The sequence below is a fragment of the Acipenser ruthenus genome, chromosome 3 (genome assembly GCF_902713425.1).
Source record: "Acipenser ruthenus chromosome 3, fAciRut3.2 maternal haplotype, whole genome shotgun sequence".
NCBI classification, from domain to species: Eukaryota; Metazoa; Chordata; class Actinopteri; order Acipenseriformes; family Acipenseridae; genus Acipenser; species Acipenser ruthenus.
In genome coordinates this window covers 31,836,618-31,852,685 of record NC_081191.1, presented here as the reverse complement: position 1 = coordinate 31,852,685, position 16,068 = coordinate 31,836,618, and the positions used below count along the sequence as shown (strand labels likewise).

The following is a 16,068-nucleotide window of genomic DNA, read 5'->3' as shown; positions in this document are numbered from 1 at the left end:
GGCTTGTTGTTGATTTAAACACTTCCGCCTCTGTGCTTTGGGGAGGGGAAATGTCTTCACGCAAGGGGTTGTGGATATGATGTCATCGGGCACACACTGCAGTCAGGGGCTATGCATGCGCATACTGGCCCAGAGCCAGCCTAGGTCTGTGCCTAAGTGTAAACAGATGGCTTCAGTGATAAGAATCTTTTAATCTGATTGTACTTAACCAGTTCAGGTCTGAGTTGTAAGTGTAAACACACCAACAGAAAGGTAATGGAACATTAGTGCAGAACGAGTGAAGGGGAGTCGTAAATCATCCAAACAGAAGACATGGTTCAGAATGACTTCTTATTAAGGACTAGCTCATGTGGAGGTTGCGGTGGTGAGATACACTTCATGAAGACATTTTAAAATGTACATTTCATGACAAAGCAATTCAAATGTTACCAGTTCCATAAAAATAGTCAATTCCAAGAATAAAAAATATTCTGGTTGTTCACAACCACAAAAAAATGTGTTCACAAGAAAACCACAGTGACGATGATGTTTCCTTTACAGAAAGGTGGTGTTTCTTTATTTTTTCCCCCACCTTTTAATTATGCAAATCCTGTATAAAGTGGTTGTCCAATCATTCATTCAAACTACAGTTCTTGTTTTATAAAGCAACAGATTTTTACAAGAAACATTTTAAGAAATCTTTGGTTCTGAGTGCCAGATGTGTACCCCAAATGTAGAAACTAGTGCTGTGCTTATCATGCATTACCACTGTTAACTATACCTCACTTATGTGAGTGTTATTTGTGGATTGAACCCAGTGAATCTGTTCACTACAACAGTTTAGTCAAACAAGACTTTATTAACAGCATGCATTAGGAGAGATAGGATACAGTCCTTACTTCATTCTTCCTGCTCCATTTGCTTCAAATCTTGATCAATTAAGCTAGCAAAACGCCAGCATTAGGTTTTGTGGCCTTGCAGCCTTGATTCACGCGTCCTTCACAAAGACAAATCTGCCCGATTCCAGCCTTGCTGAAGCACCCCCAGATGAGTCCAGTTTTCAGCTTTGCCCAACACCTGGTCGTCTAATGGTTAGACAGAGACCTGGAGAGGCCTACAAGCCACAGTGTCTCACACCCACTGTGAAATGTGGTGGAGGATCGGTGATGATCTGTGGGTGCTTCAGCAAGGCTGGAATCGGGCAGCTTTGGCATGAATCAAGCCAAGTACAAGGTAGTCCTGGAAGAAAACTTGCTTCCTTCTGCTCTGACAATGTTCCCCAACTCTGAGGATTGGTTTTTCCAGTAGGACAGTGCTCCATGCCACACAGCCAGGTCAATCAAGGTGTGGATGGAGGACCACCAGATCAAGACCCTGTCACGGCCAGCCCAATCTCCAGACCTGAACCCCATTGAAAACCTCTGGAATGTGATCAAGAGGAAGATGGATGGTCACAAGCCATCAAAGAAAGCCGAGCTGCTTGAATTTTTGCGCCAGGAGTGGCATAAAGTCACCCAACATCAATATGAAAGACTGGTGGAGAGCATGCCAAGACGCATGAAAGCTGTGCTTGAAAATCAGGGTTATTCCACCAAATATTGATTTCTGAACTCTTCCTAAGTTAAAACATTAGTATTGTGTTTAAAAATGAATATGAACTTATTTTCTTTGCATTATTCGAGGTCTGACAACACTGCATCTTTTTTGTTATTTTGACCAGTTGTCATTTTCTGCAAATAAATGCTCTAAATGACAATATTTTTATTTGGAATTTGAGAGAAATGTTGTCAGTAGTTCATAGAATAAAACAAAAATGTTCATTTTACCCAAACACATACCTATAAATAGTAGTGCAGTGGTCTCTTAATTTTTTCCAGAGCTGTATATATATATATATATATATATATATATATATATATATATATATATATATATATATATAATATATATAATATATATATATATATATATATATATATATATATATATATATCTGTTAGTTGAAAGTACAAAACAGCTATGTGAGTTTAAATCTCACTCAAGTTTATTTATAAATGGATACGCATTTCTGTGTCTGCAGCTGCTGGCTAACACTGCTAAAAAACATTTCAATATAAAGCCCAGTCAAAGGGGCTCTCGAGTGGCACATCCAGTAAAGGCGCTCCCCGTGGAGTGCAGGATGCGCCCTATAGCCTGGAGATCACAGGTTCGAATCCAGGCTATGTCACAGCCGACCATGACCGAGGCTTCCTAGAGGGGGGAGGGGGGGTTGCGAGCGGTGAGCCGGGGATACAGATAATAATTGGGCATACAAAATTGGGGAGAAAAACCGGGGTAAAAAATTGGCAATGACTAAATTTAAAATAAATAAACTCCAGATAGTCTTCGAATACCATAGTATATTTCCTTCTCTCGGTAACTTTTCACAGATGCCTTTGTCTTGTGGAAGGTCATAGAAAACTTTTGTTTTAACCCTATCCTAAAACCACTTTAAGTTAAGGAAAATTTACAGCATAATAACATTCCATAATGCATCTGTTTAATGGTACATGCATGGGAGCACCGCTAGCTACCAAATTAGACAAAGTGGTAAATTTGATCACCCTATGGGATTAGCCACAGCTGGATTTGATTTGACCATTTTATAAAACTATTGAACCACTCCCCACCTCATCTTAAGAAATCTTCATGCAAGGTACATTATTCTTCACATCCATCGATTGAGACAAAGCTACAAATATGATACAGTGTCAGCCAAAACAATACTCTTGCTTTCTCGACTACAAAGGTCTGTCCTGAAAAGTCATTGTTAGCGTTTCCAGCTTTAAATGGTGAAAAAAAAAAAAGAAATACAAAAAAAGTGCTGACATAATATGTGGTACTACAGTTCTGCTTTTAAAACACTGTCAATCTGACATGTGACAGGGACTACAAAGAAGTTATTTTGATACATATTTTTAATATTTTTAATAAGAAAACTACTGAATAAACAAACATCAGGTTACACATAGATTCATACCAACAAGTGGACTTGTTCTCTGTATTTCTCCGCAACTGGAAACCAGTCCAACAGTCGAAATATTAAGGTTAAAAACATATTTTATTAAATGACAAACAAAATGCGAACGTTTCAGTCCTTTCATCGTTTCAGACTATCATCAGTGCTTCCGAGTTCAATGAATCAACAGTGCTTAAATACCTAACATCGAGGTGGCAAATACCACACACGTGCGGCCCCCCATTAAGGTAAAACAATTAGCAATTATCAATGAGCCACAATTCAGACTTACAATATTAGACATACAATACAAATAGATTTATGCATCAAATTTCATATTGCTTGAAAATATGAATTAAACCTCACAGGTCAGCTCTCCCTATCAAGTTCTAAACAGAGTGCTCATTATCCCACTAGTATATGCTCTCTTAAAGCTAAAGGACTTTAGAACCTTAAAACATAAATTACATGCAGCCTGGGGAATCGCATACAATGTGAAAGGTACAAGTTCCTTCCTTATGGAAAATCAGACGGACCATGTTCGTCACACAGACTAGTGTGTTTCCACACGGAGGTAATATAGCTTATACAACGCTTCACTGGGCATGCGCTGGTACGTTTCAGAGTACATGTGAGGGTACATGCGGAAGTCATGTTTTTTGGCTCAGAAGAGATGCTCGAGGACAGTGGTTTTTGGACATTAGCAGTGCAGCATTATGCAGATGTTTGGGCGCATACGGATAATTATACAATGACCAAATACATTCAGAACAGCAAGGTGGGATAGTTTATGTTTTATCTTTCATGTAGTGCTGATGTACCCTTTAACATGTTTTCTTGGAATTTATCTTGTATTAAGTGTTGGGTGCCAATACTCTGGCTATTTTTTCCTACACTAGATGACCCCTAAAATGATGATGTTATCCTAACACTGGGTTGAGTTTTGTATTTTAATACACCTACCAACCTACCACAAGCTCTATACTTTTACTGTGTGAAAAACATACAAAACAGGCTGGGTAGTGTGGAACCATCAAAGTCCCCATTTTATCTGATTTAAAAAAAAATAAAAAAACCACACCCCCTCGGTATTAAAACTGTAATGCTGTAGATTGTACTGATCTTTATCTAATTAAATTATACCAAATGTGTAGGTTGTAATCGGAAGAGCAAACACCAGACAGTTAAAGGTTGAATGTAAAACTCATAACCTTTCCAGTGACGTTAATACAGGTATACCATCTTTTAAAGTCAGAGGGATCTATTCTGTTGATCTAAACAGCATCGGATCTATACAGTGCCATAGTTTAAATAATTAACAAAGGGACCAAGTTTATGAAAATCAAACATCTTAGCTTAGTCTGTAAAAATATAAATGGCTGGTTATTGCCTTGTTTTAATTGCATAAAGACAAAATATGAAATACACAAATACCCTTAACAGAACAAGTAAACTTAAAAACTTAACCCAAGCTAATAGGACATATTTACTGTACATACAGGAGAGGTTGTGTATTTATTTATTTGTTTGACATCTGTAGAGCTCTTGAGCTCAGCAAATTAAGGTATGTTTTATTTAAATGATCAAGCACTACTTTATTTTTTTACTGCAACATAGGGTGACCAGATGTCCCGATAAAATCGGGATCGTCCCAATAGTAGGGGCTTTGTCCCGTGTCCCGATCGAGGTACTGTCAGGACGCCATTTGTCCCAATTTTTAGAGTAAACGTTGAAAAACCCGGCGTAAAATGCATCTATGCGGATATTCAATCACATTAACCTGCAGTCATCTGATGCTGGGTGCTCGTGTGTTTTTGGTGCGTGCGTCTGGGGTCTGGGCATGCATATACGTATGCTTCAGAACGGTTTTACTGCTGTAGTGTCATGATGGCTGGTGTTGTTGATGAACCTGTCACAAAAAAAGCAAAAAAAAAAAGGACCGAACAGAGTGAGAAAAAAATTACACCTGGATTCAATCATATGACTGTTACAAATCATTTTGTAAATTGTGTAACAAAGAATGCGGCATCCGTCATCGGATGTGAAGCAACATGCTGGTGGGATACAACATTATTACACCGTGTAACAATTTTTTTTTTTTTTTGGTTCCTGGGTAGTAAGTGTTATTTCCTAATTGCTTATGCCTCAAAAGTATAGAAAATGGCTATTATTCCCCACAAACTTTGCTTTTGTGACCAGGACAGTGATATTTTGAAATTTTCCTATTTTTCAGAACATTCTAGATAGATTCAGTGCTGAGTAAACTTGGAGTAACTTCTAGAACTTTCTAGAACTTTCCAGTAATATAAATAGTAGTATAAATACAGGGGCCTTAAGCCCACCAGTTCAGTTTAGTTCCAGCTGCCTAAGTGGATACATATCTGCATTTTTCTGAGATGGCATCAAGAGGCTGCAAGCATCCGGCAGACGCATTTTGCTATGTCTGCGGCCAATTTATCAAGACAAGAGCGAAAAAGTACTCCGTGGAAGCATCTGCTAAGATGTGTGAGGCCTACAAGGCATATTTCGGCATGCCTGTCGGGGATCAAGACAAACCCTGGGCACCTCATTTTACCTGCGAGCACTGCAAAAAAACTCTGGAAGGTAAGATGGACAATTGTTGCTCGGAATTTTATGTTATAAAATTTGTTAATTTTTAAAATTGTAAAAGTTTTTAATTTTAAAATGTTTTACAATTTTCAATGTTATTGAAAAAATATATCATATATGAAAAATGTTGCGAGAATCTCTTACACATTAGTCATGGGTGAAATAAATGTATTTTTGTAGGATGGTACAGAGGGGAAAAGAGAGCCATGAAGTTCGCTATCCCAAGAATTTGGCGGGAACCCACTGACCACTCAAGCAACTGCTACTTCTGCATGGTGGACCCTTCCAAACGTCGGACTGGCAAGAATGAACCTGCTATCACGTATCCGGACCTTCCTTCATCCATCGCCCCGGTGCCACACTGCCATGAGCTCCCCGTACCCACTCCTCCGGAGAGAGAGCAGCCGTCTTTAGAAAAGAGCAGCAAGTCAGAGAGCGAGGAAGACGTTGTAGATCCAGATGACAATTTCAGAGGTGGAGCTGAGGAGAGAAACCCATACTACCCCAACCAAAAAGACCTCAACGACTTGATTATAGATCTTGGTCTCACCAAGTCCAATGCCGAGCTTTTGATGTCTAGGCTCGAGCAGTGGAACTTGTTGGATGAAAGTGTGCAAGTCGCAGATCAGAGGAAGCGTCACCAACCTTTTTCCAGCTTCTTCACCCGTCAAGATGGGCTCTGCTTCTGCCACAATGTGACCAGTCTGTTCGAGGCAATCGGAATCGCCTGTAACCAGAATGAGTGGCGCCTCTTCATTGACAGCTCATCCAGGAGCCTCAAAGCCGTGCTGCTCCATAATGGTAACAAGTACCCGTCTCTTCCCCTGGCTCACTCGGTGCACCTCAAAGAGGATTACAACAGCATCAGGACCTTGCTGGACGCCTTGAAGTATGATGAGTACGGCTGGGAGGTCATAGACCTCAAAATGGTGGCATTCCTGATGGGTCTCCAAGGCGGTTTTACCAAGTTTCCCTGCTATCTTTGCCTTTGGGACAGCAGGCACTACCACAGGCGGGACTGGCCACAGCGGACCGAGTTCTCTGTGGGGAGGAACAACGTCAAGTGGGAGCCACTGGTGGACCCCCAGAAGGTGCTGATGCCACCACTGCACATCAAATTGGGCCTTATGAAACAATTTGTCAGAGCTCTAGATAAGGAGTCGGCAGCCTTCAAGTACCTTCAAGACTTCTTCCCTAAGCTGTCTGAGGCAAAGGTCAAAGCCGGTGTCTTCGTCGGACCACAGATAAAGAAGATCCTGGAGTGCAATGAATTCCCCAAGAAGCTCACTAGTAAGGAGAAAGCGGCTTGGAACAGCTTTGTCGCAGTGGTTCGGGGCTTCCTGGGCAATCACAAGGCCGAAAACTATGTGGATCTGGTTGAGACTCTGGTGAAGAACTACGGCACAATGGGCTGTAGGATGTCCCTCAAAGTCCATATCCTTGATGCTCATCTTGATAAATTCAAGGAGAACATGGGAGCGTACTCGGAGGAGCAAGGCGAGCGCTTCCACCAGGATATACTGGACTTTGAACGCCGCTACCAAGGACAGTATAACGAGAACATGATGGGAGACTACATTTGGGGGCTGATTCGTGAAAGTGATTTACAGTATAATCGTAAATCTTGAAAAACTACTCACTTCTAAATCTTTTGTAGTCATTTTTGTATTACTTTAGTATAAATACATGTTAATTTGGATTCATATGTTGTTTTTTTCTGACTTTATGTGAACGAAAAGACACAAATGCACCCGTTTTCTCATTGGAAATAGGTAAATTTCAAAATATCACTGTCCTGGTCACAAAAGCAAAGTTTGTGGGGAATAATAGCCATTTTCTGTACTTTTGAGGCATAAGCAATTAGGAAATAACACTTACTACCCAGGAACAAAAATTGTGTTACATTATTATTATTATTATTATTATTATTATTATTATTATTATTATTATTATTTTTATTATTATTATTATTATTATTTCTTAGCAGATGCTACAAAGTATCATATTGCAGAATATCACATTATGAAATATCACATTACAGGTAAGAGCAGTTATAAAATACAATAAAGTCAGTACATATGAGCAAATGCAAATAAGAGTAAATAATTTAATACAGTAAAGAATTACATTTGAGAGCTATTTCGACTAACAGCAGTTACACAAATAATAAATATGTGCTTATAAGAGTAAAGTCCATTGAGAGCAAGTAGTAAATACAATAAATTAATTCTCAAACTGAATGCAGTAGGGATTCAAGGAAATGCATGTACATGGATTAGGGCGTGGTTAACATGTAGAAAACAGTTAACTGATTAGAGGAGAAACCTCAAAATGGAGCAAGGTAACCAGTGGAGTACCACAGGGATCAGTATTAGGTCCTCTGCTATTCCTAATCTACATTAATGACTTGGATTCTGGTATAGTAAGCAAACTTGTTACATGGTATGTGCACTCTCTGTTTTTTATTTTATTTTATATACTTTACTTTACTATTACTTTATCATTCCAATTTAATTGTTGTACCCTATACACAGAACTAGTGCATGCATATATTTTTGTGTGAACAACTACAAGTTCCAGGGGACTGACATTGCCAAGAGATCCTGAAAGAGCAAGTGGGCTTATCCCATTGTAAAAGTAATGTGTTTGGAACATTGTAAACAATATGGTTTTGTTATATAAACTAAATGTTTGTGCAACACACCATAGAAATTAACAGCTGTAACAATTTAACCTTATTCTCATAGTTATGGATTTGTTAAGAATTAATCAGTTATTTATGGCCATCGCTGTAGACAACACAAAGTATCACTCCTGTGCAGACCAGCTGTTACCTATATTGAAACCGTTCCTAAAGAGTAATTGTTTTCAGACTAAAGGAAAGAATGACTGGTATGTAAATGTGACTTCCTCTTTTTTTCTTTTTTTAGAGTTTTTTGTGGCATTTAAAGTGCCGGTACATTATTTGTTTTGTGTCAGATGTCCTGTTTGTTTGAAGGTCTCAAAACGTAATGTGTTTAATGCATTTTCTATGGAGAAAAAATGTATATATTCTACTCAAGCATTTTGATAAAGTGTTATTATTATACTTTGATGCATGCATTTACCAGTAACAGCAGTGGTGCAAGGATATGTAGTTTTTAAATCCTTGCTGACGTAGAAATAATGGAACAATTGACTATAATCCCAGGGACACAGTGCAAAAAACATTTGCACGAGTTAGAGCTTACCTGGAAAAGCATGTTTCAGTATTTTCAAATCAGTTTTATAGCTGACCAAATTTATTTCTTTACTTTTTGATGTTGTGAATGCATTGGTTGCACACTTGCTACTAAAATATAATTGATGTTCGCATCAACAACTGTTTTTGCTAGAGATCTCATTGACCAATCTATCCTTGCAATTGCTTACTGTTCAAGATGAGCAGTGATAATCCTTGCTTGATGTGGCCGGGGATTTTACGGAGGATCTCATCACAGTGCCTAACAGCAGGGAGTGTGCAGTTCCTGATGACATGGAGGTCTGTCCTTTCCTGTACCGTATGCTGATTCCATGACAAATCCTCCTCCCTCTATCTATTGTGTTCTGCAACACGCATGCAAGAAATGTTCACAGCGTTATCTCCTGACTGGCACACCTGTCAGTAAATGGAGACAGAATCTGGATTTTTTTAGTGAAGAGGACTGGTGTTCAATCATTGACATGGATGGGAATAAGACTCCCATTGCAGAGCAGTTTGATTTAATTGCTGGTTTTACAATGCGTTTAATAAGATACACCTAATACACTGGTTAGTCAAGCTCGTAGTAAAACCTGGAATGGGTGAAACTGCTATGCAACGGAAGTCTTATTTACATCCCTGATTAACACTAGAAGCCCCGCGGCGGTCATTTTGGCGGTTTTTGGTTTTAAAGTGTAATTTTCTCCAGTCGTATAACACATATGGAGCTGTGTGTTCGTGTACCTTTCTGTCCGAATGTATTAAATATTCTCACAAAGCATGAAATGCAGGAGTGCAGAAATAAAGGAGATATATTAGATATATAATTATACCTAAAAGCCCTGGGAGCAGTCACATTAACAGCCACACAGAAAACAATTGTATTGGGTTTATATAGAACGGTATTCTACTTTATTATTTTTATTTACTAGTCTGCAGTGTGTTTAGCTGTAAAGATTAGTCTCTACTCTCTGCCTGAGTGAATGACTGACAGTCTATTGTTTTTCAATCAGCCTTTTGAAAGGCTGGCACCTGCTTGCCAGCTGCGCTGCTTTGGTCAGTCAATTAGCATCGGGACTAGTGAAAATAAATACCAGAGACCATGGAGTTTTACAACGCAACAAAATATGGAGTTTTGGATCAGATGGCACTGAAGTATTCCGTGAAAGCTGGCTCCTGACGGTGGCCTGTTCAGGTGTTTTACAATGTATTGGATCTAGCAGCCATCAACTCCTGGGTACTTTACAAGGAATGCACGGAGAAGAATTTACCAAGGAGAGAATATATTTTACAGTTAGCACAGGAACTTCGCAAGAAGCATTTGGAACAGAGGGAGATTGACAAGCGTGTACCCACAGCTGAAGCTGGCAACCCCGCTGAGAACCGCAAGAGACGCCAATGCCAGGTTGGCAAGTGCAATGAAAACAAAACTTCGGACAGCCCTGTGCAGAAAGGCGGCGTGGAGAAGCGCATTATCTGTGTTGATTGTGAACAGCCTTTGATTCAAGGTAAAGGAATACCCTTTTCTCAAAAAAAAAAAGAAAAATAAATTATAATTATGTGCACTTCTGGAAAATGTTTTCTTCTAAGTTTATTTATCTACGTTGTTCAGTTGCTTTTGCTCATCTGATAATAAACCGATTGCTGTTAAAAATGTATTGCTATCGTTTGTTTTATAAATATGTATGTTGTAAACTGATGTCTGTTCAGATGTTTATTTACTTACATTTTCTTGTTTTGATTTGTCTTTTCATTATACTGTTTACAGTGTTTTGAATACAGCCGTCAGAAATATCCTTTTTATAATCCTCATCTGCGCTAAATACGTGCTCCTCCTCCATAAAACCACCTTGTATCCAAGTCAGCGTTGCTTGGGTAAGGATTAATGTGTGTTGCGCTTTGTTATTTTTGTTAGAAAAAAAAAAAAAGTATAAGGTTAGGATTTTTTTTTCTCTTCCCCTTTTCTCCATTTTTTGCTTCTGTGCCTTCCATCAGTTTTAAGTGTGGTTCCCCACTTTCTCCATCTTCTAACACAAATTCATGTTTAATGTGTGTAGACATGTCAGTCACTCCAACTCACAAGGAAGCTCCTTTTGTGGTTCACCGTTCTGATAAAGGTCGTTCTGCACCCTCTACTTCTAAGCAGATGCTTCATATGAGATCGTGAGGGTGAGACCCTCACTGTAATATTTAAATGCCTGTTATTGAAGCAAACAAAAATCTGTATTTGCATAGTGGTGGTTGTTTATGCCGGACAATTTATTTATTATTATTATTTGTTTATTTAGCAGACGCCTTTATCCAAAGCGACTTACAGAGACTAGGGTGTGTGAACTGTGCATCAGCTGCAAAGTCACTTACAATTACGTCTCACCCGAAAGACGGAGCACAAGGAGGTTAAGTGACTTGCTCAGGGTCACACAATGAGTCAGTGGCGAGGTGGGATTTGAACCGGGGATCTCCTGGTTACAAGCCCTTTTCTTTAACCACTGGACCACACAGCAAATCTTAATATTTTGCGTAAGAGGTAGAGAACTATTTTTTTAAAATATTATTTTATATATATATATAAAATATTTAAAAAATAGTTCACAAAAATTATTAATTTAACCAAATAAGCCTCTAAGATGCAATATCTCATTCCCAATGATGATCTGGTGGTAAAATACAGTACCATTATTAAATAACACCAGTATTTGCTAAACATTTGTGACTGCATATAATATGCAGTCTGGTGTCTTTGCAAACTAACAACATTAATACTTAAAGCAATATTGTTACATCATGCACCTTCAGGCAGTCTAAAGACACCCATTTACAAATACAATATAACAACATATTTAACGCTAATAATAATCCTATCCTATACCATCATGCTTCAATATAGGCGAGATATAATATATATATATATATATATATACTGAGTATCAAAAGAAATGTATCACTTATATTTGGAAAAAATTCACTAGACTGTTTTAGAACAGGTGCAGTGACTTTTTATTGTGCTGATTTAACAATTGACATCACAAAGATGCTGCAAAATGATCTGTCGACCTTGGGCAGGTGTTGTGACTCTTGGTCTACCAGTTCGTGGCCTATCATTGACACAGTGTGTCTGGTTATACGGTCTCGCCAGATTTGAAATTGCTGGCTAGGAGCACCCAAGACAGCGAGCCGCAGTACGCTGCCCTAGTCCAGCCTCCAACATGCCGTTTGCACGAAGGCGCTGCTCTCTTGACAGACGTGGCATACTGTTGTTTTTTTTTTTCTGTGATTTTCTTTATTGCTTTTATTAAAGCTTGCAATTCAACAGCTGAAATCACTCCATATCCAGTGTCCAATCAACTGTCTCGCTAATTAGGTGATTAAGTGCATATTCTTCAAGTCATAGTCACTCAAGCTTGTCAGGTCAAGAATGAATGGTTGTGTGATTAAAAAGAAACCAAAAACATTTAGTCAATGTCCATCATTTATATACCTTATTTTTTTCAAAAATAAATGTGTTATAATAGTGATAAGTTTCTTTTGATGCTCGGTGTATATATAATGCATTTTCTTTTTTTCCTGCAGTAACGCTAGTTTTGATTGCCATCACAGACCAAAAAAAGAATTGGACAGTGGTTCAAACTGTGACTGTTCAGGAAACGTTATCAACAATATTATTCAATATTTGTGAATGTATAAGAAGTGGATTATCATGTTTTTCAATCAGCTACGTACAGGTTTTTTCAAATCTTGCAATGGCTAATATTTAAAATCAAAAGAGCTGATGCATTTCTGAATAAAAGCAGCAAAACCCCAAATGTAAACAATGTGCCTTTTATATTAATAACTGGACAAGGTTACTGGTCGCCATGGAGACTCTACTCACCGTAATAGAGAAGAGGGCAACAGTCTGTCAACTTGCATTTCCCAGGCTTTACAAGAATATCAATAAAGCTCAGAGAAATGGAAAACAACATAAAAAGTAAAGTAGACAGTTGAAATGTTAAATGATATTTGAAGCTGTTTAGTCAATGTACTGCAGCTTTATCAGTTGTTTTTCTTTACAGGGGCAAGTTTGGATCAATGGGTTTAATGTCGGTCGGTACTGGCCGGCCAGAGGCCCTCAAGTGACCTTGTACGTCCCAGCTCACATCCTGAGTACAACGGCACCCAACAACCTCACAGTGCTGGAACTGGAGAGCTCGCCCTGTGACTCTGGGCCCTGTACTGTGGAGTTTGTGGATACACCTCTCCTGAATTCTACAGTGGCCCACTCCACACTACAGAAAGAGCTGTTTGTTAAGGACACCTGGCTTGGTTCCAATTGAACAAGCGGATGACATTAATAGAAAACATGCATGTGATTATGCACTTCATCACCTTTTAATTACTTCTGTATTCTCCTGTTTACCTCTTTGTTAGTTTTGAGAAACACAATGCTCTTTTAACTCTTTCTCTGCAGAGCCCCAAACCCTAGGTTTTGCTGACTGGCAACAAGTGGTTTTAAAACCATATATGTATATTTCATAGCAAAATGTTAGAAATTTTGTGAATTTGTTCTACTTTTTGGAATGGTGATAAAGGATGTGTCCATCATCTCATGTTTTGAAGTGCTCAATGGGACTGGAAAATTACACTCAGGTTGACAGATACAGAAATCAGCCACTGAGCATGCCATCTTAAATTTAATCTCTGTTAATAAAGACCTGGAAATCATTGTACTCTCTTAAAATCGCATTATGTGCATACTTTAACTGATAAAATAAATTAGTATATGTACTCAAAATCCACTTCCCAGACTTTGAAAACAGACCCATAAAAGTGTATGCATTGTGTTTCTGTCTTTTTGGATTTTTCCACTGTGGAAAAATAAAATAAATTACAGAACATCAGGTTTTAAATATTTGCTCAGTTAAATACTTTAGATATCTAATGTTCCCTAAAATATACCTCCAAAAGCACCACATGAAAAAACAGGTGAACCAGCTCAAAGCCCATTTCTAAATCTGTCAGAAATATCACCATTTTGTAAGCCATTGAAGCTTCATAGGGGCTCTATTTCTGCATGTATATGATCATTTATATGAGGACCATTCAGGGAATTTTTATATGTGCCAGCTACAAATGTTGGATTTTCTGAAAAAAAAATAAAAAAAAAATTATATATATATATATATATATATATATATATATATATATATATATATATATATAATTACATTGAAAATCGGTGAAAAAAGGCTTCTGAGTGAGCAAGAAGCCAGACAATCAGTAAGAGATTCTTTCTGTTTATCTTTATTGGAGACATTTTAGAGCATAAATGGTAAATGTACCTTGTGATCATGTCTTTCTGTAAATTTAACATATTTTTAAATGATTTGCACACACAATGCATCAAATGAATGTGTATTGTAATTATTGATAGTTTTATGTGATATTAAAACATTAAATTTCAAATGTTTATTTTTAAAAAAAATTTGACCATAAATAAATAAATAAATAAATGTAAAAATGTCAGTTATCATTATTCCTCAACACATGGCAAAAGTAGTAGTTCCTCTGTAGGAGGAAATGTAAAAACAAAAACTAAATTATACATTATGTTATTGGCTTATTAATCGAAGATCTTGGAATTCCATTTTACAGAAGAGGATGGTCATTTAGGTCCCTTTTATAGATATATATTTTTTCACATTTGTTGTCAGTTAATTTTTTTTTTTTTTTTTTTTTTTTGATGTGTTGAAACAAATAGACCCAAGAAAAAAGGTATTATTATTATGAGGGGGCCCAGGGAGTGGGTATAGAGAGAGAACATAAGAGGACCCAAGACAGATCCTTGGGGGACTCCTGTTGAGAGAGGGTGAGGTGTGGCAGTTGAGCCTCGCCAGGCTACCTGGTAGGTGCGGTCGTAGAGGTAGGAGGAGAACCAGGCCAGAGCAGTGCTGGAGATTCCCAGGTCAGCGAGAGGGGACAGGAGAATAGAGTGATCGATAGTGTCAAAGGCAGCAGAGAGATCGAGGAGAATTAGGACAGAGGAGAAAGAGGCAGCATGGGCAGAGTTTAGTGAGTTAGTGACAGACAAGAAAGCAGTTTCAGTGGAGTCAGCAGAGCAGAAACCACATTGGAGAGGGTCTTGCAGAGAGCTGGCGGTGTACTGCCCGCTCGAGGGTTTTGGAGAGGAAGGGTAAGAGGGAGACAGGAATCTAGTTCTGGAGGGAGGTGCTTCCTACAATCCTAACAACTCTTTAGAGCTTTTTGTTACTAAAAAAACAACAATATTAAAGCATGGAGAAACCAGAAGCTCAGCTTCGTCAGTGTGGTGACAAACTTCCATCCATGGGAAGTGTCTGAAAAAAATTGGGGGCAGCTCAGAATGGCAGCCAATACGTGTTGGATAAATGAACATGGAAATGCAGTATCAGGATAATTACAGGAAAGGTGTTACAACCATTAAGGGAGAGTCCTAGTGTGTCCCTGAGAAGCTGTCTCTCTTTTTCCATACCCAATTTTCTTGAAGGAATAAAATGCTGTAATTGCAGAGCAATGGTCAAAGTCCTCCATAATACTTTAATAACCTTGCTGGCTCGTCATGTTGAATGAGGGGTTGAACAACAATTAGTAACACCTGCTACAACACTGTCAATAAAGGTAGGCAGGTCGGTTCAATGTGACATGTCTGCAAGGCTTAGGGAGAGAAGGAAGTGAAATGAATAAGGCAATAGCCCAACACAAGCACAAGACAAAACACCATGTGAACAATGTCCATGTCCATGTAGCAGGGATATGGTTATTGTCTCCAGTAGGTGAGCATATCCTGAGGCTAGTTTTATAATTCCTTATTATATAACTCAAACGTGTGTAGAGCAGGTATATTTTGCATGCTACCTGTACAATATATTTTTGTTGTTGTTTTTTAAATCTGCAGCTGAAGGCAGCAACACGATGGTGTGAGATTATTTGATTTCCTGATTGTAAACCAGTGTGCCTAGCAACTAGCTTTACCACATCCTACTGGACAAAAATAGATAAAATACCAATTTTTACATGAAGTTTCCATTACCTCAAAGTGTATCTTCAATAGTCTGCAAGAAATTGGTGGGAAACTTCAGCAAACCTCAGATGTGGCCTTTGCATCTCACTTGTTAGAAGTTGGATTATACTATAATATTCTAGTAATAAATAACATATTTTGTATAATAACTAAATAAGACTGCTTTCTTTGTTTGAATTTCAACATAACATTGTGAGATAATGGCTTCATACTTGGTACACATCT

The 16,068-nt window shown here is 38.2% G+C and overlaps 1 protein-coding gene across 1 annotated transcript in view; it reads left to right on the top strand.

Moving 5' to 3' along the window:
- The window catches only part of glb1 (galactosidase, beta 1), a 43,736-nt gene extending 29,432 nt beyond the window's left edge, over nt 1-14,304 (top strand). Inside the window, exon 16 of the mRNA XM_033993610.3 lies at nt 12,860-14,304. Within this exon, the coding sequence (XP_033849501.2) occupies nt 12,860-13,120 (261 nt within the window). The 3' untranslated portion in view covers nt 13,121-14,304. The remainder of the gene's footprint in view (nt 1-12,859) is intronic.
- The last annotated feature ends 1,764 nt before the right edge of the window (nt 14,305-16,068 follow it).